We start from the raw sequence: 24911 nt of genomic DNA, 5'->3' as shown, positions 1-24911 counted from the left end.
ATATATGATTACAAAAAGAAGTATTCATAGATATAACAAAAATGTTTTTGTTAGATTTTCTTAAACTAATATGATTACACTTTTTTTATAACCTAATGAAAAAAAAAAAAATGAAATATGTGTCATTCTGTTCATACAACTAAGTTACTCAAATAGTTTCTTTCTTAAACTTTTAGTTGTCAAGATACTATTAGTCAAATTTACCAAATATATAATAATTGTAATAGACGAGAATCGTTTTTAATCAAATAAATGGAATCAATTTCTTTAGTTTAATTTTATATTTAATTCTTATTTGGTTATGGACTACTGTATGGTTATTTGGATACAGTGTTATTCATAGTCAAATTGGACCTGGTTTAACAATGGTTTAAAAAAAAGCTACTGCTTAACAATAGTTTATTTTTTTTGGTATTCATAGACAATAAACTTTACTTAGACCATAGACCAGGGTTGGAACGAAAAAGCCCACCCATAAAAAAAACCCGGGCTGCTTTTCTAGTTTTCTGAATAAAATAGAAATTCACTCTTATTTTTTTTTTAACTTGTGTTAATTTTCAGAAATTTTTCCCTATAGGTATTATTTATTTTTCCAATTAAAATATTAAATTGATTTGAAAAAACTTAATAATTTTTTTTTAAACCACCCATTGTTACTTTTACATTAAAACCCATTTGGTTTTTGCCAACCCTGCCATAGACTGAGTTTAACGATAACCTCCAATTTATTATATTTTTATAATTTGGTTTATTATATTTATTGTAATTTAAGGCTCAGAACGACAATGGAAATTTACACGGTATTACCATCAGCTGGCTTACCTACTTTTAAGCATTGGCGAAAATCGGGGTGGGGGAGCTATAGGGGGCTTAGCCCCCCTGACATTTTAATGGATTTTTGACTTTTCCCTTTAGTCATACATTTATTTTTATATATTACTAACATTTTAATTATTGATATTTTACGCTTCAGCGATTCCACTGTAATAGTTATAACAGTTTTTAACCTACACAAAGAAATATATTACTATCACAGTATCACGTTATAATAAATAAAAGTATCAAGTGAATAGTTTCCTTCTCATTTTTAATACAACAGTCTTAACAGTCCCAACTTCAACTTTATATTACATTGCGTTTATATAAATCATAAGTTATTTTATTCTTTTGACACGTGTACTCTCGACTCTTGTATTATAATATTTCATATCATTTCACCTTCCATTATAACGTCTTATACTGTACATACAAAAAATAAGATATGTCCTTTAAAATATATTCTTCGTTCTCTTCTCATTACAGTACAAATTAAAATATACCTACATACTAAATTTAAGTAGCCCGGTACAGGAAACATTATTTGTTCACGTGTAGTACACGTGTATACTGTTATATTATAACTATTGGTTATAATAATTATTTTCCTCATAAAACATTTTAAGGTAAGTACCTACTTGTACGTTATAACTATACAAACTACTTATAAGTTTATAACCCTGCACCGCACCCGAACCAAATGTACCGTACCAGTGTACCACAACCAATAAACGATTGTCCGATGTACTATGAAATTGCTTATGTATCATAAAACATTTTCAAATAATAATAATATTATGTAAGTTAATTTTAGCATGGTTAGTAACTAAAGATATGACAATTTTCTTAAGATCCTTTAACCCTATTTTCTAGATAATTTTTAGTTGTCACGCATTTAATAGGTTTTAACGATATGTTTTTGTTAAAAAAAATTGAACACCAGTATTAAATATTAAAATGAACTACGCACATGACACTACATGTTATACAATAGGTACCTACCTATAACGACAATAAGTTGACTTATCAATATGATAATGCGTAATAAAAATAAAAATACAATTACTAAGATTTTATTGATTTTTTATACAATTAGTTCACGGGTTATTGTATTATACTTACCAAGATATCGAGATACAAAGAAATATCAATCATAAATTTCGAATTTTTAGAATAAACACTGTCGACAGATTGCTTAGCGGCAAGGCAGTGCAGTATATTATATTAAATGGTGTGGTGGCAAGAATAACAAACAATATAGTAATAGGTAGCTTATTAAATTATATCTCTCAAATAATTATACTTACAAAGTTTGATAAAATAATTGCACGTCACCGAGTGTACCATGCTGTAATATAAACTTTAACAATCAAACTCCTTTATATCATAATACGCTGGCAAACATAATTTATTTAGTTTAACATAATTTATATAAACAGATGACATTTAAAAATATAGATTACAATTACCTCGTATATCTATAATATATTAGACTTTATACCTATATTTTATATTTTGATAACATTAAAAATATTAAAAAATCTAATCAAAACATATTACAATATATTAATTATTATAGGTTTACAAATCGTAGGAATGAATTATGTTAATGTAGATAATGGTTTCGAAATATTTTTCGTACAGTTTGATTTGAGCTAATACATTATTTATTCAACTTTTGCATAATATCTAATTTAATATTTTTACTTGATGAACGTTTGGCATTTTTAAAGTTAACTACTCGTGCTCATAAGTTCCATTGCCGGTGGTGGAGGTATGGTATAAAGTGACATAGAAGTTAGCGGAGACTTATGAAATATTTTCAAATTTTTCACGACTGGTATTGCGACGGTAACCGACATTGCGATGAAAAAACATATAAGCCAAAATCCATTCTGAAAATCATAATGTAATAACAAATAACTTTTCGTTTTTTAAGTAGTTAAAAACTCACCAAGGCGTCCAAAGCTTGCCTGCAAACTAAATCTCTTCCAATTCGATACACATTCCATACGGGTCTGCACGATGCCGCTTCTGTTTTTACTGCTTCAGTTACGTGAACCTTATATTTGTCCAACAGCACTTTCAAATTGTTTGTGTATTGAGCCATATTCTAAGACAGTACATTTTAAAATAATAAAACATAATATATTTTAGTTTCTAAACTATGTCAAAGGCACATTTATAGTGTATGATATTATAATATATGCATTTTTATGGATAAATCGTTATTATTGGTTACCACAATTCAATACTTGTCTTAATCACAACAAGTACAGTGAGGTACCTATACTAATTTATTTGAACGAAACAATTTGACGTTTAAATTATTTAAAAGTAAAACCTTACAAAATAAATATTATTTAGGCACTGCGTTTTATAATATGTACATATAACTAAGCATGTTCTATTAATATGGGTACCCAGTTATGATAATATATACCTTTCGCAGTATTTGATCGAAATCGGAATTTTCGATTCTAGTATACGCGTTTGCCCAAGTCCGGTTTAAAGATTCTGATAGCGGTTGCATTTCAACTTCCATCAATGTTAAATGATATAGTAAAATATTCTGTAACAGATTTATTTACGGATTTGAAGGTCATCGACCAAACGAGTTGATCATAATACACTAAAAATACTTCTCACTTTCTTCTGACTCATTGGGCTCATCACATTTTCGACTAAATCTGTAATATTTGTCACGACTCGCTTCAATGTCATTTTAAACATGTTGGAGAAAGAGGCGGTTTGTGTCGAAAGTGCACGGAGTTGATCGCGTAGCAAAGTCACGCGTCCAAGAGCCAACGAAGACTCCAAAATCTGTAAAATGTAATTAAATTATTAAGGCTGTCGTACGTACACTGATATGACATAATATCAAATATATAAACAGAGTAGTAAAATGATTGAGCTGCACACATCGGAACAAAGGCTTAAAGTAAAATGAAAAGAAATAACTTGAAAACGGATATTATTAAAGCTTTGTGGTTAATTAAGAGTAGGAAGTCTGCAACGGACTTGTTATTTTAAAGTACATTATAAATACATTTTCTTCTACTTTTAGGATATTTTTTATCTGTACGTCTTAAAATTTCAACTCAATTTCAAGCACAAAGGATGGATTATTTTAGTTGTGTGCGTAAATAAATCTTACGAGACTTCGAAACTTTTCAAAGTCCAAGTTTGTTGATTCGGCAATCGGTCTCAATGCATCGGCCGTGGACGGTGGTCTGTTTAGATCCAATTCTACGCGGACCCTTTTGGTTTTGAGACTATCTAGAGCATCCATAAGACCTGGCCATTTGTTGTAATCTGAACTTGCGTCCACGTTAAACACTTTGTTTAAATTAAATGTTGCGTGCGCTGTACGATTTTCTCTGCACGATCTAAAATAACGGAGAAAGTCCCCGGAATATATATACAAATATACCAAATATTTATTTATATTATAATTAATTCAAGCGTAGATTCAATATTACTCGATGACTTCGTTGAACGGAGCCGTGGATGTTTCGTTTCCAAAGATGAACCAAGAAAAGAATCCACGTTCATTTGTTATGGCCGGGCAATCCATTATTTTTGTTACGGTTTCGTACATAGGTTCGTCATATAACGGTCTGCAAATATTTACTTCACCGTTGCTGCTCAATATTAAACCCACTAATGCCGATGTCCAAAGTACCAAACTGGTCAATCTCATTGTGCTCACGCAGCTAAATTTTATTTAGTAAAAAAAAATGTAGGCACCACACCGTATACTGTTTAATCGTACATTACATAATAGTTAATACATAATAGTCATATTATAGCTAGTTATAGTGTTACCTAAAAATATAATTTTTTTGATTTTAATGGTTTTTTTCTATTATACAATTTTTATAAGGATTATACGCTCGGGATAATAATTTTGAATTGTAATCATTGAAATGTGGTTAACACGTCTTTACTATTAGCCGAGTGCATCATTAATCATTATACGTATACATTGCTGCAAGACTTTGAATAAGTTATTGGTAGTAATCAATAGTATTAAACTTTAATAAAAGTTGTATACGTTTTCGAGGAAGTCTTGTAGTCAATGTGGCATAAGTCATTTAATCGATGTGTAATTTACATTGTGTTTATTTTATTATTTTTCGAGTTTATCTCTTTGTATTGTGTATTACATAATATATATTTAAGTATACATTATTTAAACAGAACATTATCAATATCATCGAATTTATCATAACTTATTAACCGACACAATAAAAAATTATTATTTCGTGTTCAAAAATTATAATTTACTTATGCATAGCGCGTTTTGGCCAAAAGTAAACACGCGTCCAATACGGTTATATGTGTTAGGCTTAAAGACTAATTATAAGTTATCTTACCCAAAGAAGTAGCATTTTGCCCAAGTCGTGTGCGAACAATAATTTACCACAATACTGCATGCTAATAAAATCCAAACTAAAAGTGCAGCGATTGCTATTCCTATACGGTACTCATAAAATTCGTGTCAATTATGTAAGTATGGCACATATCATATCATATTATAATATAGGTATATTTGACATAAATTTAATAGCTTACCAATGCTGGCGGACCACCTATACGCCTCTATTTGTTTTAGGCGCATAAAGTAATTGTTAGCTGTCTCTTTCATGTCCATTAATTTTGAAACGAGTTTACGCGTATGACTTTCATACGGATATATTGAAAATTCTAATTGACGTCTGCGATCCATCAAAGCTTGTTTTATACCTTGACAGTGATATAATAAAAAAATTACGGTTATTGAAACATTTTAAATTATAATCATTTTTGTTACAACAGATAACAATATCAGTGCCTCTTATCAATTTTCCAGTAATTTCTTGGAAAACATTCTGTTTATTTAAAAAAAATAATGTATGCCAAAATAAGTGTTATTTTTAAAATATATAAGTTGGCATGACATGGTATGGTGTGACAGTAGGTGCAGAATTGTTAAAAAGTACATACACATTTTATATCATATACGTACATATATTGTATAAGAATAAGCTAGTTAAGACTTAAAGAGCATTACCTATAATATTTTACAACGTATAACAATGGTTTATATAATTGGGGTTGGTATTTAAGGCAATAAAGTATAAATATAATATATTCAGTACAATTAAAAAAAAAATTGAATTGAACAAAATGTTCACATCTACTCCCGAGAACAACAAAAGAGTTGACTAACATATTTACCAATGAATATGAATAAAATAAAAACATCGTATATCCTATTATATCCTTCTTTTTATTCCTAAACATTTTATCATAGTTAATATATTATAATTAAATACCTTTATATTATATATATTTATTATTATATTATTATTTATTTAATATAAAGCAATCGTAGTGTAGGTATTATTTTAGTTAAAACTGGTAAAATAGTAATAGTATAGGTTAGGGAAAAATATTTTTTTTAAATTTTATTTGAGAACTATTATATAGGTACCTATCCGGGGGACGTTAAAATCTATGCATATCCAGTATTATGCCAATACCCAATGGTTATATAAGTGTTCACAGTGGTTGTAAAGACGTTATATATACCTGTGAGTATACGGTCATTTTACTTACGCCATCTCTCTTTTTCGGTCTGTTCGTATAGAGCCTTTGGAATGTTGGCACTTTCGGCCGACGTTAATGGTAGACTCGATAGCCCGTCGTTTTCTACTTCTAAAACGCCTCTAACTACATTTATCAAATCATCCTGTGAACATTAATAATTATCATTTATCAGTAAGAATGGTAGTAATGTAGTATGGAATAACGTCCACGACGTATTATTTACACACCAAGTACGTATAATTATCTGGGTGCAATTTGTTACCGGAGATCATATCACACATGGCGGAAACTTCAAGAGGGCATCGTTCGGGTACCATTTGAAGTTCAACGTTCAATTCGATAATTTGTTTGTTGTACCTAATAATGTCTTCTCTGACTAATTCGGCTTGGGAAATTACATCCCTTGCTTTTGGAAATATCTTCTGAAAGTCTAAAATACAAATAGTCAAACATCATTCCTATAGATTGTCATATTGTATGAATTATAAGGGGTTAATCATCACCTTGAACTACTCTAGAAACATTGTTCCTGGAACCATATCTATGACTAGGGCCGTATATATCATTTTCGATTGGTCCTCCCAATTGTTCTGCTATGTCTAAAAACGAAATAAATCAATTTAAAAAAAGAAAAGAAAATTAACTGTTATTGATTTTTTTACATGTATTATTATATTAAGATATGTTGGACATAACATTATGTACCGGTTTACGGAACTGTATTATTACAAAGTTGTTTAGAAAGCCTATTTTGCCTTATCTAGATTTTTTCAAAGAATATAAAGCTCGTAAATAATTACATTCTTAGTTCTTCATGGTCTACTTATGTTGGTTGGTTAAGTACGAATCCTTGTTGTAGAGAATCTACACAATTAAATCAAAAGAACGATTTGTAGACCACTAAATAACTGCAGGAGGACGCAGATTATAAACAAATTAAATTAACATATAAATATAAACAGTAGACGTATTTCATGTTTTTGAGTGCTCGCCTCATTAAGTATACGCCAATCGTTAATCTTTTACGCTTTGTATTTTGTTTATGGACTACGTATTGTTTTATTATATAAACGAAAGGTTTTTTTTACATATTTTTATAACGTACGACATTTTATTTTTTAATTTACTTACTCAAAATGTATGACGCATTTTTTAAACATTATAAAAAAAATTGCTCAGATTAACCAAACTCAGGAACTGTCAAGATTTTTATTTTAAATTACAATCATAATTTTAACATAATATAAATTATTCGGTAATTTACAATATGAACAGTGAAGTTAAATTAACTTAAAATAATATTTTACACTCATGACACCAGTTTTAACAATATTCGATAAGAAAAAAAACCCACGTTTTATAACTTTAATGCAATTTAAAAAAATGATAATAATAGTTTTTGTGGAGTACCCATAATATTTATGTTGAATTAGGTTAGTATAAGCAGTTTTTTTATACACTTCATACCTACAATGTTATTGATGCATGAAATACCGTAGACATAATGTTTATTTCACTACGATTATAGTCATATTTATCGATTTATCAAATAAGCAGAGTAAAGCTGTGTAATTAGGAAGACATTTTAACTTTTTCATCTTCTCTAAGCTTTAAATAATTTATAAAATAGTTGTTGCTTATTTGATTTACTTAATAAAAATGTTCAGGAAATGAATAATTAATTTGAACATTCAATATAAAAAAATATGTGTAGGTTACCTACAAATTGAAAATTAAACTTAATTATATTTTGATGAATTAATCATAAAGTGTAGGAGAAATGTTATAAAATTAAATTAAAATATACAATGTATGATTTCATGATTATACATTATTTTAAAAGTGATGACAAATATTATTAATAGTTGCTACATATTTATCACAATTTTCTTATGGAAGATGATATGATAGAATACCTATACAAATAATTTCCTACTTGAGGAAAATATGAGGTACAACTGTTCAACATCAAACTAAAATATTTTGTTTTATTATATTATTAATATTATGTACCTACAAGTTACAACCTGCTATTTTTTTTCATATCTTATGATCTGTTGATGTATTTTTTTCATTTAAGGTGTAATTAAAAAAATTCACTCAAATCAATTTTATGACGGTTCAATTCTTTTTTTATACACCCCTTGAGATTTAATGAGAAATATTTGAAAATATTACCGTATTGATACTATTGTTAAAATGACTTCAACCTACATGAGTTTTCAGAAAAAGGCGTCGAAAATTTCCACGTGACCTACTTAATTGAATGATACATAATATACTGCATCATGTACAGGATGATTCTCCAAGCAGCTCATTCCCATTTTTTCCTTTAACAATTAACTTATTAAAATTCTGAGTTTTGGAATTTTTAAATATACCTACTTAAAGACCATAATATATCCAAATACTTGTGATTTTTTGTACTATGGCGATACAAACTTTTGTTTTTTAAATGAGAGTTCCTCTTTTACTATAAATTATTCAGTGGATCTTTTTTTTGAAAATGTTGATATATCTAATTCAAAATTCTAATGAGTAGTTTTCAGTTATTAAAATGTTTAAAGAATAGATTTAATATTGGATCTAGTATTTATTGTACGTGAGTACTTAATTTTTTAAAATTGTAATTGTTTAAAGATTAATATCAATTACTAACATTATTAAATCACTATATAATAGCCCCTATATATCCATTATCATGGACCTGATCCTTAGTACACAAAGTTAAATAACTAAAAACTAGTTTTTCGAATTTGGTTTTTGACATCCTAACATTTTCATAAAAATTATCCGCTAAATAATTTACAGTAGAAAAGGAATATTCTCAATTGAAAAACAAAAGCTTGTATCTCCGCAAAATAATCCTTAAGTCGTAAAAACAATCTCAAGAGTTTGAATATAATATGGCCTTTAACTATATTTAAAAATTTGGAAAAATCAGATATTAAATAATTGCATTGTCGAAGGAAAAAAATGGTGGCATGCTTGGTGAATCGTCCTGTATAAATGACGTAATGTTTAAGTCATTGACAAAATACAAGTGCATTTCAATACCTTTGAAATGGTTTTTTTTTCAAATCGTATTTTAATTTATATCCATCACACTATCGTAGTACATAGTTGTAATCAATAAACAATTTATTTATTTATAACTATATTTTTCAAATTTTCACTCGAATACTGTAATATTTTATTTGATAAAATAAATATACATTTTTTTTTTTTAAATTAAAAATAATCATTTTCCATTAATTCAATGCAAGGAAGTTTCAATAAATAGCTTATAGAACCAACAAATTAAGTAACCAGGAATTTAAGGGTTGCAGTTTTGTAATTGATCATAAAGAGAAAATGGAAAAAAATGGAAGCTACTTGTTAAACATAGCACGTTTTATTATCAAAGGGTTATAAAACTGAAAAGTCGTAAAATGTTGAAATCGAGCGAAAAAACTTACTTTTAATATTGAATCTGTTTAAGATGATAGATTAGAGGGGGAAAGGATACAGAGTTGGGACGGGTAATTTAATTTTATGCCCTACAGTCATATATATATCATAAAATTGTCTATAGAAATAATTAGAAGTGACGTCAAAGTTCATTCATTCAGATTATCTCTGTACTTAAAAATGACTACTGTCGTCCATCAATAAAATAAGCCATTTTTAAATCTATATTTGAATTTGAATTAACATTGACTGAAGTGTAAACGAACGTCGAGAGGAACAAAAATGATCGCTCGGATTAACATAGAAGTTGAAGTTAAAATTGTTAAATTATAAATTCAATACTGTACGTCTTATTATATTTTAATAAATTAGCATATGGAAATCGCAATAACTGTAGGTCTGTATTCGATACAATATTTAAAAAATAGCGAATTTATTTGTACTTAATATTTTACTTAAAATGTTTGTTTGAGCGGGCGTGATATGTTTTTGTGTGAACTGTGAATGTAAATAATTATATTAGTGTGTAATACTGTAATCTAACCAACAATATTTTTCTATGTCCAATGATTTATTATGATAATGGACTGTGTATATCATAAAATGGACGCTATAACTTTATATTCGCTGTATGCAGTGGCATATTACGTAATTTGGGCGACGGAACTATACCCATTTATAAATATAAAATACGAGCAATAAGTAGCAATTATTATAAGACAAGTTTACTTTGCAACGATCGGAGGACGTTTATATTTTCTGTATTGATTACTTATTGTTGTTACCCAACTTAAAATAAGATATTTTTGATAAAAAATTGGATAAAGTAAAAAATTGTGAAGTCTGTTGTAAAGCAAATTTGTTTTTAAAATTCAAATTTGAAAATGAAGTCTTGAAAGTATAGGTATTTTAATTTTTATAAAAATGACGAAAATATCAATGGCTCGCAAAGACCTTTACATAATTTATAATTATTACTGTAAAAGAATCGTAATATTGTTTTAAATTTTGTTTTTAAGTAGTTTCAAACTAAATTAATCATCTCAGTAAAAACGATGAAGTTTATTAACTATAATTAATATAACTTTTATAACTGATTAGATGCCAACTACATCATAAAATGTATAAACGGTCTCTCATTATTTATCCGAATATTTCAAATAATATTTATATAACATATTTTAAGGTTTGCTTTTTTATTTTCTATGCTTGGCTGTTGTGTGTTTATGACTTCAATAACCCTATTATATGCAATCCATTTTTAAAACTACCTACTCCTCAATGAAGTTTATTTAGTTGGCATTCTCACCAGATATCAAGAATACCTACTATCAGTTGTTGATTATTTTCAGTACAATAATGTATTATTACGCTTATAAAATTAGGTACCTATAGTTATAATATTGTATACTTTTATTGAACTGAAATTGTATGAATCATTTATCATTATAATGTACTACTAGATGATGTTATTATACCGTCTAATTTTGAGAAAATCGCATCGGTCGTCGAATCCATTGATCCGACTGTTATGGTCCTGATTTGTTTTTGAGTAATGGAGAACATGTCCACCAAATCACCGACACCAAATTCTAATAGGTCTCCAACACTTGACACAGCAGATCCCATGGTCTCGTTTGTTACCAGCAGTCCGCAAGCACCGGCTCTGAATATGTACGTAATTTGAATTTATAATGAATAATTACAGTATTATTGGAAATTTTGAATGCACCAAGGGACATAAATAAAATTAAACTGAACCGTCCAATTATAGAATATAAAGGCCGAGTGTATTCATACAAAGCCCCCATAGCAGTTTAACTCATTTCGTGAACTTTATAACGGTCGTATCTTTATTTCCGGACACGAAATATTTACACCATAAATCCGGTTTCCCGTTTAATGTACAGTCTTATAACGCCAAGTATTTAAAAGGTGGAATTCCTGTTTCCAGTAATACACGACATTTCCAACACTCGGTATTCGCTAGTACAGAATATTTTATAAGACGTTTTCTCCCCCGGCACCCACAGCCAGAAAGAAATCTTAGACTTAACATTCATAAGTACTATAATATACATTTATTTTTTTGACATATTATATACTATACAGCTTAAATATTGATGATAAGTACCTACGTTATTTTGTACAAAGTAATATTTTATTATAAATATGAAAACTATAATTTATAAGTAATGTCTAATTTGAAAAGTAACTAAGAAATTTTATGAAACTTACCACATTTACTACCGATATTGTATTTTATACTAACTATGTTCTAACAAGCATGTATGTTGTTTAAGCATGCTTAAAAATTAAAGGATTTAGTTTTGTGTTGGGCCGTGTGTAGGTAGCCGCGTATAGAAGTATAAATGTGTACAAATAGTGATTCCTGTATTAATAAATAGGTAATTAATCTGTGTACGTAAAAATGGCTTTAGATTATTTAGATCTCATGTTAAACGTTAACAAAACTTAGTTATTTTTCGTAAAAGTTTTCTAACCTAGAAATAACACCAAAGTGCAATCTTAAATCAATATTTTATTTCAAAGTGATTTTTTGTTTGGATAACAATACAATTTTGAAGCTCTTGTAGGTACTTCACTAAAAGGTGTTTATTGGAAATAAAAAAACACACGTTATAAAATATAACGAAAAGTTTCTTCAATCCACTCAAATAAAATAAAGCAAAGCAAAACAAAATATTTTATTTAACTAACTCAAAATAAGTGTACCATTATAAATATTAAGATAAAACAATGCGATTAAAATCATTTGTGATCCAAAGAAATCAAAATTAAATTTTTGAATTTATTGAATCTTTAATATTAAGTTTGAAAGTTATACGATTTGAAGAATTTTAGTAGGGGTAGTTTCTATAATCTATATGTATAGTAACTTTTTGTGATTTATTGTTTGATTGTTTATTCTTAAGTCTAAACACACATTATTTAGATATAATAATTATTCGTTAATCGTTGCCAATTAGTGTCAATTTTAACTTTTAAAAAGGAATTTAATCAAATTATTTTACTGAACTCAGTTAAGTTAAACTAATATGCATCAATAGCAAAAAGTTAAATTTAAAAGTTAATTTATATATACAACGCTAACGTACTTAATTTTTTTCCAGCCCAATACTAAATTATAGACTATAGCGTGTTTATACTTTATACAGTATTTCCATACAAATTAAATTCGAATGATATAATTTTTTAACTTTAAACAATTCATGGAAAATATTTTTTGACATGAAAACGAAATTGACTGAAATAGTGAAATATAATAAAATAAGAAACAAAATAAATTAACTTAACTTACTTATTAATATGAAAAATTAGTTCACACTGTATATTAACAGTTAAGTTAATTAAAAACCAAAAGTACCTAGTTAAGTTACAAATCAAAAAAAAATAAACTTTTTAACTCGTTAATGCCCATCCTTGATATTTTGACATTTCTACTTGTAGAATCATTTAAAAATTAACCATAAATATACATTATATTATGTTAGTTTTTAAATTCTTACACGAAAACTTGAAAAATGAGTTACACATTGGTGATATTGCTTTCATCTATGCAATTTCACTAAAGGAATCTCGACATCATTTTCTTTTGAGACGAGGGGGAGGATTTTCGGGAATAATATTCACTTGCAGCTAACATACTACATATTATACAAAATATCTCTACAACCGGGTTTTTGGTGATTTAGGAGTGATAGCGATGAGATAGACGGATGGCTATGTTCATATTTCCTAAATGCTGAAATAAAACGGTATTTTCTATAATTTTCAGGAGACTTATGAGAAATTTCTAAAATAAAGGTCTTAGATATTACACGCACAAACAGAGCTCTGCATTCCACGGTGACATCGTCTGTATAATACGTCTATATTTTAAACATAGGTACACGAGCGGTTATTCAAAAGAATATTATTTTCTTTCGATCGAGACGATGATTACAGATAGTGAAAATCATTTTTTTTTCTACCCAACGACACAGTGGTACAATTATACTATCATAGTAATAACAGCCTAGCGTTTTTTCCTGTGATCAAGTATACCCATTATAGTCACTACACAGCCATATACTCACCATAAATTATGTACAGTACCGAGGCTCACGGGGGCTTTAAATAAGTAATTATTTTACATCTAAATTATGGTATAGAACTATAGAAGTGCGTACTAACCCACCGTGGAGGTGAATCGTTTACTATAGCTCGAAACAGTGGGTTAACAACGCACTGTATATGGAGGTAGGTGTTATAGTCTATAGATCACTACAATATTAAAGATTATATTCATTAATATTTTATGAAAACTCGATTAATTATTTTGAAACGCTATACGATTTATACGCGCGTAAGTGATTATAAATATAGTACCTATGTGTACAACGACTAACGAGTAATAGATTTAACAACCAATTAATTTTTTTAGGAAATCCGAAGAAATGATTTACATAACGAGACATAATTTGTTGCTTTCTTTATGATGGAACGCGTACGTCGAGTGTCGTCAACCAATACTGGCTACACTAATACACCGTTTACAAAATTAATGAAAGGGTGCGCAACTTGTGTTAGAGGGAACGATTTATTACGGACAAACAGATAGTTGCCAGTGTCATGGGTTCGTACGTCCTTCGGTCGCCACATCCCATAGACTACCTACCATAGAAATTTCAATGGGTTGAATTTAAATCTTTCTCTCTCCAAAGGTTGAGTTCTCGTATTCGGTTTTTGGTGAAGAATATTTACAATAAATGTGATGTTCGAAAGTCTCTCCAATTCAAACTTAAACAGCAGTTAAACGTAGGTATATTATAAACGTTTCCATTAATTCACAAATTCCAGTAAATTCTGAAAAGTTGTTTAACTCTCATAGTCTTATATATATATATATATAATATATTATATATATATATATATATATAATATATTATACAGACTCTACCACTTCGATTAATAACTGTTGGTGGTAAGTGTTAAGCGGACTTATTATTTTATAGTGAAATAAACAGGGGTATATTTATTTTTTATCGAATGACATTTTAAAGTATATTTGTCGTTAGTAATAAATATAATATTATTAAAGTCTCTTATATATTATATTATATCAATATAGGTTTTATTAAACAATTTAAAACTAGATAGTTTTTATTGAAAAAGAAAAACTCAATACCAATTACAGTTTGTGGTTTATTTTTCAAATTACTTGGAAACTATTGTGAACGTTCATGAGTGGCCTTTCTAGAGTACCATCTGTGTACAGTTTTAAAATCTGTAGAAGGATCATAATTTTGAGTTCTATCATTTTAAAGATGTGACTGAAAAATACAACACTAAAAAATAAACATATAATATTAAACAATAGCTCACTTTGCTCTATAATAGTAATAATAATATCACCTTTTCTTATTGACAAACAAACATTAATTGATGCAAACAAACATTAACTGTCACAAACAAACATTAACTATGACAAACAAAAATTATCCGTTAGTTCACGGGTGGCGTACTCACCCTAACATTAGTAGAAGCATTTGAATGGCAATGACCAGCACACCCTTTTTGCAACCCGACTCCCAGCCAGTGTCTCCTAACCACTTAGCCTCTTTGTACCGCCTCTGCCAATACACGCCGTATCGTGCTAGTATCAGACCGCAGAATATCATTAAGGCGCAGACCACAGCCAGTGGCCATTCGTACGGTAGTATCTAGAAAATGTCATAAAATATTATTAATACTCGACAATTTTAATTTGATAATATTGTCGTTAGAACAAAGTTATCGATATGTTTGTATCGTAGGTAGGTAATAATAATATGTACATTAATATATGACACATTAACACGAAACCATAAAACAGATGTAAAGGTATTCGATTGGCATAATATATACGAGCTCAACAGACCACGAAAACGAGAATCGATAAGTTTTTATAAATGTCATCGGTAGAAAGCATACGAAAAGTAGGTACTCGCGGAGTATTAAATAGTATTACTAAATAATAAGAAAATTATATATGATGTACCATTAGATTTATAATCGTTGGACTATATTATATACCTAAATCCGTATCGTATCGATTTTAGTATGATCGGTGTCAAGCTCTTGAAACTACTATAGTATTTTTATGGATTCTAATTTAGACTTATAAAACTTTTAAGTGTATTCGTGATTTAAAAAATACCATACAACTTGTATTAGTTTTAAACATTCAAATAATATAAATTTCTTAACTTATCACATCATTATAAAATGTGTTTTCGGTTAGGAGGAACCTATACATATATATATTTTAATTTAATTATTTTAGTAACTACCAAGTATATTTAAAACTTAAAAAAGTAAATTATTCATTCTAAATTAAGTTAGTTAAATTTTTGAACTTAAATTATTATACCTGCAAAAGTTTTGATTTTAATAAATTCACCAGGGAATACGTTTTCAGTACTAAAAGATCTTTTAATTTTTTTTTGAACCCTCAAAAAGTTAACACAGATTTTTAATAGTAATAACCATTAAGCATTATATCACTATTATATTTTAATGAGGCACCTTTTATTTTAACCTAAATATTTACTTTTATAATATTTTAATAATTTAGTTTTAAGAAATTTCCAAATATCATCATTTATTTGTTTTGCTCATCGATTACATATTGAACTAACTTATAAGCCATAAAAAATAATAGTGAACTGTAAATATTGTTAACAATTTAACAGCGATTCGCACAATAATTTCAGTGAACACATTTATTATCTTTAAATATTGGATTAAGTTGAATATTTTTTTTATTAACATTAACTTAATACAAAACTATTTATTTAAACTATTTAAATAATACGGTTTACATGTGAGACAAGTCATTTACAATGTATTGTTTTCCAAAATTATTTCTTTATTTCTTCTACATACTAAACAAAAATGTTGGTACCTCCCTTATTTTTCTTGGCGAATCTAATAGTTTCGATCTTTCATAATTAAGACTTTTTTATATTATTTATTTCGTCATATGTGACTAGAACATACATTTTAAATATTACATGCAACTAATTTATTCACAACTCAAGCTTTTTAAAATGTGATTTATTTCTTATAATAATATTATAGCTATATAAACAAGTAACAATTCTCAGGAGGCATTTATTTCTTACAACACAAACGTTAAAATATTTGAACACTTTCTACCTATGTTATACCATATATTTTATAATTTTTTGAACTAAAGTTTCTATTTTTTAAAGGTATTCATATTCTAATAATGGTAAAAAAAAGTTTTGGATATCTCGGATAGTAATAATAATTATTATTACTAATGATTCGTTTTATAAAAATTCTCATTCCAAGAAATGGCATCATTCGGTTAAAATGCCTTGCCCTGAACTCATTAATTTTTTTAAAGTACTTAATACTACCTAATAACTATAATAAGGTTGAAATTGGTTTTTTTTTAGTTTTTCGTGACTGAGTGTGTAAATTTGATTTTAGTTTTAGCAAGTAAAACTTAAATTGCACAAAGTTTTTAAACTGCTAAATATAATTCCGTGACTAAAAATAAAGCCTCTAAGGTTTATTTCAAATCACAGCTTTGGTTTGTATCGCTACTTGTCAATTCAAACTTCGGCGTTATAGTTGGTAATTTCATTTCAAATTACTATTGGGAAATGTGTTTGTAAAACCAATTCATTTATTTTTAAATTCTAAAGACCGTGAGATCGTGACGCTGAAACGTAGGTTTTGAGTTCGGAAGTTTTTTTAGTACTTCTAATATTACATTCTTTTGGGTTCCACTAACTGCAGGAGTTGTTAAAATATATTGACAGCAAGGAAGAGTTGAACTATGAACATCATTGATTATTCTCCGTTCTGCACTCTTACGTCTCTACAACCGTGATCAAAAGAATCTTTTGAAAACATACAAATGCGTAGAGAGGAACACAATAATGTTTTAATTTAATTATGCGCGCGCACGAATCTATAATACGGTGGCAAGAGTATTACACATTTTAGTAATTACCCACGATCTGTGGCGTATTTATGGTCGGGAGGGAGGGTGGGTTAAATATTGACTTTAAATGTAATATAAATATATTTTTAATTTACAATATTATTATAAACTTAAAAAGAATTGATAGTTGGTTCGTCGTAAAGACATAATATTATACGATCTACTTAAATAATTATTCTGAATTACCTAGGTATATATATATTTTTTAAATAAATTATACTTATTATATTCCAAATTAATCGTATTACGTTTCTATATTATAATATAAGCATTTGAAATAATATTTTAATTTTTAATTTATTTTTTTATTGGACTTGAACCCGGCAACTATGGCCATTAGCTGTTTGTAGTGGGGTACGCGCGGTTGGTTTGGAACATGTGTGTATGTGTGGCAAGGATTTTTCACTAAAAACCCTGGTGGCCAGCCATACTGGAACTAGTGACACCAGCCGGTGCTTGCACTCAGAAAGTCAGAACACGTTTCGTGACTGAATGTCACCTCCGCGCCACACGCCAAGCAACTTGAAATAATATTATTATATGAATTAGGTTTTTCAAAACATAATAATATTATAGGTATAGGTACATCAAGAAATTTAACGTTGTAATATATTTTAAATCTTTCCGAATCTTTCGAATCTTATGAATATTTCTGCATTCGTATTTGTTTTTAAATACAATTTTAAAAGTATTTTTTACACGACAGTAGTCAGTAACTAGCGGAGTCGATAACACAATATACATTTTGCATAAATATATATATGGATAGCCAACAGAATTACTGCCTGCGATAGTTTAACGTAGAAAAAAAACAAACCACCGTTTTATCATAATTAATGCAAACACTCATTCATTGATTTTAGTTTTATCAAAATATAATATGTATTTCTTATAAGGGTTTTTGTATTCAACTGTTCACGGACAATTGCGTCACAACCAATTGTCATAACTTTTGCTTCTATTAGCTCTTTTCAGGTCGGAGTTCCGAATCATTAACATTTTTAATATTGCATTGTTGTTTCCTCTAATGATATTCAAAAAGGGACGGCAATGTAATGTACTCGATTATTTTTACAATAGTTTATTATCCCTGTTTGAGAAAAAAATTCTTTTAAAAGCATAGATTCAGCTCTGCGATTTGGTTATGGCTAAAATAAATTACTGTTTGTGTTGTCGGTAATATTTTCCATAATAAATGCAGACTATTGGTCAGGTTATTTATCATATAAAGTATATCAAACAAATCCACGTCTTTAGTAAAAACAAATTTTTCGTATAATAATATAACAAACGATGGTTTATACCCGCAACGATTTATTACCTTTGCCCTTATTATTATTAGAAGTAAATGGCTGAATACTGCCTGAATGCACATCGGTGTTATTCAAGTTAAAAATAAGGGTTGAAGATTTTAAATGTGTATACCGACTACCGGGTAACCATAAACAGTAGATGATCTATCGAGAATAATAGTAAATACTGAAGACCGATGAAGTACTTATCCAATTCTTTGATGTAATACAGTGTTGGCTTAGATAATTCTAGGATAATTATTAAACTAATCGGTCCGAACCCCAGTATCGAAAATATACGATATTATAATTTATAGTATATTATCGTATTTTATTTGATGATTTAATTTAAATTTGACGTTAATAGCAAATTATAGTTTTCCCAAATAAATTAATAAAATAATTGTATACCTACCATACACCTGTTTTTTTAATAATTATAAATAACTAAACTAAATGAAAACTAAATGAAAACCACACAAAATATTTGAAACTATAACATACGACATACCTAACATATAACTTAAAGTTTAAAAATACTTTATTATTGTTAGAAAACCTATTATAATATACGTACCATTTAATTACCAATAATATGTATTATTATGGGTTCATAATATGAATATAATTTGGTACTTATGAACATTAAATTATTTTATGCGTCAAGTGTAAATTTAATTTATAAAATAAATATTAAATGATGGAAAATTATAATGTACCTGTAGACAATAGATTTATACAATTTATTTGATTGGGTAGGTATTATTAGATGTTTTACTATATAGATACAAAGAAAGTGTATTGATAAATTATTTATATGGTACCAACCAGCTATGCCTATTATTTATTGAAAAATAATATGATACCTACTAAGTAGTTGCCCCGCATTTATGAACTACGACATTTTATCACGTTTTCCTCGATTAACAGTCGTATACAGAGTCGTAAAAACGGCACCGACGTTTTATACTCGTAGTCGCGGTAGTGAAATAAACAAAATATATTATGGGTACGTATAATATAATGTATTATGGTGCTGAAAGTCCGATAAGATCCGAAAACATTTGAATACATGTTTCGATCGACAACGAAAATACTAATAGTTAGGTATAATATTATATAATGAATAAAGTAAGTCTGATAGATTGAGATGTTACCGACCATTATTTTTTTGCATAATTTTCTACTAAATTTTTCTGAACTCCGTGGTAATAGAGGTTTTATAGCCACGCCACTTCCAATGTCGCCGTTCCTGCGGGTTTATATTGTATAATATATATAAAAAAGAAATGCTCCCATTCCTTTTCAGTCACACGTTTTTTTTTTATGTATGGTACCTACCTAGCACAAAGGTGTTTATTATGGTGTGTAATATTATTATACGTGCAGTATAAAATGTAAGATGTAAATACAGAGTGTTACAGATGGTTCCTTTTAAGCTTCGAACATTCGTATATACTATATGTAGACAGCTGGGATCTTCAACCAGTGGACTGCCTTGCAGTCTTTATATTTAAGGCCCTCTAACTCGTTTTAAACAACTTAAAACATACTTATATACATATTTTGGAATACATGTTTAATAAATTAATATGCCATGTTTTTACTAAGAATACGGACCGCGAGATTTTTTAAAAATAATAGGGCGGCGATGGCTATACAAAGTTCCAAGACCCCTGGCGTGTAGAATGTAGATCACGGATACACAAGGTGATCCATTTAAGTGTTTAACTGTTTTTAAAAATGTAATTTGTCGCATACTTTTACTTCATTGAAAAACAAATCATGTCCTTAACGTAATCATTTTTTTAATTTTTACTTTTTTAAATGACAACATGCATTTTTAATTTCATAACCTGAAGCTAAATCTAAAATCTTAGTTTGAACTAATTCCTAGCTGGTAAGTTTAATATTTAGTTTAATTAGTTATAAGTATTTAAAGTTTTGATGAGCGGAATAGACGAGTAGTGGACCAGTATTTTTTTTATAGGCACCTCTGTTCCACTATTATATTGATCATATACATTTTCAGATTAGTTATTCTTCTTCCGAATATGAAACTAAAAATGTACGTTGTAAATAGCTCAAAAAGAGTCAACATTGTTTGAAAATTTTACATGTATAGAGAATGGTCATTTTAACATATTTCGGTGAAAATTTAAAGTGTCTAGGGTTATTCATAATTGAATTCCGACAATATATCAAAAATTGATAGATTAAAATTCGTTAATTTACCAATGAAGGAACCTTTCATTAAATGTTGCATTTTTTACTGTAATTTGAAAAAAAATGTACAATAGGTAGGTATTTGAAAAATTTCTCAATGCTATATGTAGCTTTAAAAAGAGTCAAAATATTTCAAAAATGTTACCATTCATTGAAAAATGAAAATATAAATATTTGGAAAAAATTTAAAAGGTAACGGTTATAGGTTTTTGAGTTACACCAAAACCAAAAAAAAATTGTTTTTCAAAAATTAGTTATGCGTAAAAATTACCACTTTTGTTTTTCTTGACGCTTTTTACGCTTTCTACAAAACACATTTCGTTGTAAAATCATTACATTCTTTCGCTCAAAATCTAAAAGTTAAAACTACGAAATTTATAAACTTAAATGGATCACTTTGTTTAAAAGGTATGTGTGTGTGAGGTGTGTGCGCGTTAAATTTTAAACTATAATATAATGTACTGTATAGTGCCAAGCTTAGAGAAAAGCAGCTCAGATTAAAAACAAATTCCATTGTGGTTTTCTGTTGTGCATTGTACAAAGATAGAGCCGCGTGTGTGATGCACTTGAAAGTTCGGTCCTGATTTTCTGGACCACTGTGTATATTGCATACTGCACACGATATAATATATTATTATACATATAAATCGTCTTAATACCTTTTAAACCACCGTCACTGTATGTACAATAAGGGGCACGTAATAAAAAGTTATTATTCACACGAACTCAAACGAATAAAAATATAAAATATCATAATATGACGTAATATTATGCACGTCGACGAGATCAAAATAATAATAGTCCATAATTCCAATAAATATTATATGATCGGGAAAAGGGAGAAATAAATAGCGGTGTCATCAGTTCATTGGTACAATTAGTGTTTATGTGTGTGTGTGTTGGCGGGGGGGGGGGGGGGGGGGGGTGGATGCTTGCTGGAAAGTTAATTATTATAATATATTATTTGTGTACTTTTTTTTATTTCATTATGCCCCCCCCCCCAAAAAAAAAAGTTTTAAGTAAGTACTATACAGTATAAGTGACGTATAGGTGACGTCATAATAATTGTATACACATCGGCCTCGTTACTTTTTTCGCCACGACGTCCCATTCATACGGGTTGCTAAAGAGGTCAAGGACGAGCTCGGCAGGCACGCTGTGCCACATGACCGCGTCCTCAGCCACGCCGATAAACCTGAGCCCGACGTCACCGACCACGATCCCTACGCCGAACAGGTCGATCGCGGCCGCGGTCCCTGATCCTTCGCCGCTGTCGGACCTCGACGTCTGTTGGTCCAGCTTGACGTTTTCGCGGAACTTGGCACTGGGGAACGCTGCAATCTGCTCGAGTGCCACTGGTCCGGTGGATGCGTCCGGCGACGAGGACGATCTCCTTCTCACGGCGGTCCGGCTGGCATACGTGAAACCCATAATCCCCGGTTTACGGACGGCTAACAGGAACTCGGTTATACGGGCCGCTGACGACGTCCGGTCGTCGGTAGGTGGTGACGACGACGTCTGGTTGTCGGTAGGTGGTGACGACGATGCCCGGTTATCAAAAGTTGGTGACGACGACGTCCGGTTGTCGATAAGTGGCGGTGACGACACTGATAATGAGTTTTCAGTAGATAGCAACGGCGTCACTGTTGTCTGGTTTTCAAAAGATGGCGACGACAACCGAGACGTAAGGTTTTCAATAGGCAGTGAGGGTGACGTCGGCCAAGACGTAAGGTTTTCGGGAAGTGGCGGCGACGACCAAGACGTTAAGTTTCCAATAGGTCGTGCCGTCGACCAAGACGTTAGGTTTTCGATAGCTTTCGATGATGACCAAGATGTCGGGTTTTCGGTAGGCGACGGTGACGACGACCGAGCCGTCGTCAGCTCATTAGGCGGTGACAGAGACGTCATACCAATGTCGGTGGTAGGCCGAGCCGAGGCTACCGCGGGCCGTGTATCGCACAGATGTGTAACGTTAACGGTAACAGTCGCGGCGGTCGCCACGGTTGACATCATCAGCAAACACGACGTCGCGCAGTAGATGTACGGCAAAAGCGACGGAGGCCGTTCCATTGTATAGAGGATTTCTTATATCAAACTTAGAAACTTCCTAAAAAATAAAAGTATATAACGCCTACCTACGTATTTTATTACCTACCACACACGAACGGTATACGACGTAATAATAATAATAATATATAGGTAGGTACCGCGCACAGACGCATATACGCACTCGCGCCAAGCCGGAAACGACTGGCCGCCGTGGTGGATTATTACGTCGGCCGATGCCCGCCCGAGTTTTTAAAAGGTTTCCCGTGTACGCGGGGATCAGCGGACCGCATAACTACGGGAAACCCGCACCGCCACCACCGCGGTGTCCCCGCAAAGTTCGACCCCGCACGCCACGGACATATTTTATATTTCTCGGCCCGAGACCGCCTTACGTATTCTACAGATACATGTTATATATAGACACACTGCACCCACACACGTTGGTACGGGCGCACCTCAGTATACCCATATGTATATACACACCTATTATAGGCGTCCACCGTAATTCATAATAATTTAGAGTATGCCAAACACGCGAATACAATTTTTTTTCTACATTTTTTGTCTATAATCACGGACCTATAATATATTATGTGACCCGACTCCATACCCTCTCCACGTCGTTACGATAAATGACGCGCGAAGCGAGACTCGTTATTTTTACTGGTCCGTCGATTTCACATACGACATGCGGTGATTTATCGACATATTAATATATTATTATTATTATTATTATTGTTATTATTCTTACCTATTGTATTGATGAAGGTAGGAATAAAAATATAGATATAGCGCTTCACATTATTATAGTGATAACTGATAGATGTCGATTCGCGTGCTAGTTCAGAAAACAACTTATATATGCAATATATAATAATTATACTCGTATGTATGCACGAGCTTTTCTCCACAATTTTTTTTTTTATTTATTATATATTTGTATGCCCACACTTTATTCCCGAAAACGACAAATCACAATGTCTATCCCCCGAAGACAAACAGCAAAATAAACAACAATGAATACACACACTATCGAGAAATTATATTGTTTTCGTTTTATGCAATGCAGGCGAGTATATATTTCAACGGATTATGCAAATAAAAGTGGAATGCATAACATTCGAGGCCTGCTGTACTACTACGGACGACATAATCGAATCTTTGAAAATACCAAAATCCACATAAGTCGAGTTGGTAGCACAGTTTTGCAACCACCGCGCCACTGACCCACTCCACGTGTACATTAAATAATATCTGGTTTTCTCTGTTTATTGTATACTTCTCAAATTTTAAACATTTGTATAGACTTATCAAATATTTCTTTTAACTATATCAATTAAACCTTTAAATTATAAACCATCTGTTAATGAATAGTGTTTAAGTATAAATTCGGTTAGTCTGTATAGTTCCGATTTTGCATACTGTCTATTACTTACCTGCTATTATAACGTACTATATTG

The 24911-nt window shown here is 30.0% G+C and overlaps 1 protein-coding gene across 1 annotated transcript; it reads right to left on the bottom strand.

The window, feature by feature from the left end:
* Positions 1-1873: 1873 nt before the first annotated feature.
* Positions 1874-23636, bottom strand: LOC132945769 (prominin-1-A-like). Its single transcript, XM_061015529.1, has 14 exons — positions 22492-23636; positions 15394-15587; positions 11340-11527; positions 6915-7010; positions 6639-6841; positions 6421-6553; positions 5395-5565; positions 5196-5295; positions 4299-4532; positions 3974-4205; positions 3466-3639; positions 3260-3388; positions 2771-2929; positions 1874-2711 (listed from the first exon to the last, which is right to left on the bottom strand). The coding sequence occupies exons 1-14, from the start codon at positions 23470-23472 to the stop codon at positions 2550-2552; spliced, it is 3156 nt and encodes a 1051-aa protein (XP_060871512.1). The 5' UTR covers positions 23473-23636; the 3' UTR covers positions 1874-2549.
* Between the last annotated feature and the right edge of the window lie 1275 nt (positions 23637-24911).

This window comes from Metopolophium dirhodum, chromosome 5, assembly GCF_019925205.1.
Source record: "Metopolophium dirhodum isolate CAU chromosome 5, ASM1992520v1, whole genome shotgun sequence".
In the NCBI taxonomy this organism is placed as follows: Eukaryota; Metazoa; Arthropoda; class Insecta; order Hemiptera; family Aphididae; genus Metopolophium; species Metopolophium dirhodum.
Note: the sequence above shows the minus strand (reverse complement) of the source record. Positions and strands in the feature narration are given on the sequence as shown.